Here is a 1,249-nt window from a genome sequence, read left to right as displayed (position 1 = left end):
TAGGATTATTCCAGGCCTTGCTTAACATCTGTGAATAATCCTCAGTAACAGGGATCGAAACAGAAGGTTGGGACTAAGAGACCCCTGCCCACACCCCTTGCCTCACCAACGCTGTTTGAGTTTCAGTCTTTGTTTCCAACTCCAAAATTCTTGCAGCGCTAAGAATTTGAGGGACAATATCAGGCTGTGCAGAGTCTCTATCATTAACAGAAGACTTTGACTTATCCCCCTGATCATCCTCACTCACGTCTTGATCATTAATGCCAAACAGGGAGTCATGCGATTCAATCATACTAATAAGCAAAAATGACTTTAGATCAGGTGTGTCCAAACTCGGTCCTGGAGGGCCGGTGTCCTGCAGAGTTTAGATCCAACTTGCCTCAACACATCTGTCACAAAGTTTCTAGTATGCCTAGTAAGACCTTGATTAGCTGGTTCAGGTGTTTAATTAGGGCTGGAGCTAAACTCTGCAGGACACCGGCCCTCCATGAGCAGGAATGGACACCCCTGCTTCAGATAACCATAACAATCTTTTCTTTTTTTTATTACTGAAGAGTGTTGCATTTTTTTTTCCTACATCCTATTCTTCTTGAAATCCAGAATGGCAGCACAGCTGGAAAGTTTGTTTGAGCTGCACCCTCTACTGTACAGACTCAAGTAATCAATATTGTAATACATTACATGTAAGAGTCACTTTCCCCAGCACTAAAGACCAACTTCTTGTTTATAGCACCAAAAGATGTTAAAATTAAGCATGTTAAGATACCACATGAAATTACTTTAATAATACTTGGAAGACAAAAATTCCAAAAGTCTTTCAGAAACTATCTGATGTGAGTGACAGATAGCTTACCGACTGTGAGCTGGCAAAGTATGGTACTTTATTCCAAGTGGCAATGAACAGCCATGAGGCAGTGAAGTTCAGATTAGGAAAATACTGGTTTATGTTGTTTGAGGCTGCTAGTAAGAGTCCACCACTGGTGACCTGACGATAGGAGATTGTTCCACCGACAGTGTTGTCCATGTCTGTCCAAAGTGGAGCAATAATTTCTCTGTTGATTTGTGTCTGTAAATAACCGGGTCTCGACTGTGAAAGAGTCCCATCAAATGTCAAATGCCCATTGTTATTAACCTGAAACAGAGGTAAAATAATATTATGAAAGAGCTTCAGTAGTACAAAATAGGGCCTAAAATTCTAAAAAAAGTCCAAGTTTGTTTTCTTTTACTTCATTCATGTCATACAAGGTTT

General features: G+C 40.4%; 1 protein-coding gene across 1 annotated transcript in view; it reads right to left on the bottom strand.

Moving 5' to 3' along the window:
- The window catches only part of LOC107561990 (uncharacterized), a 28,290-nt gene extending 27,266 nt beyond the window's left edge, over nt 1-1,024 (bottom strand). Inside the window, exon 1 of the mRNA XM_016246545.1 lies at nt 854-1,024. Coding sequence (XP_016102031.1) covers nt 854-1,024 — 171 coding nt within the window. The remainder of the gene's footprint in view (nt 1-853) is intronic.
- Nucleotides 1,025-1,249: the final 225 nt, after the last annotated feature.

The sequence above is a fragment of the Sinocyclocheilus grahami genome, unplaced genomic scaffold (genome assembly GCF_001515645.1).
Source record: "Sinocyclocheilus grahami isolate Dianchi unplaced genomic scaffold, SAMN03320097.WGS_v1.1 scaffold802.1, whole genome shotgun sequence".
Taxonomy (NCBI): Eukaryota; Metazoa; Chordata; class Actinopteri; order Cypriniformes; family Cyprinidae; genus Sinocyclocheilus; species Sinocyclocheilus grahami.
This window is presented reverse-complemented; position numbering and strand designations above follow the sequence as displayed.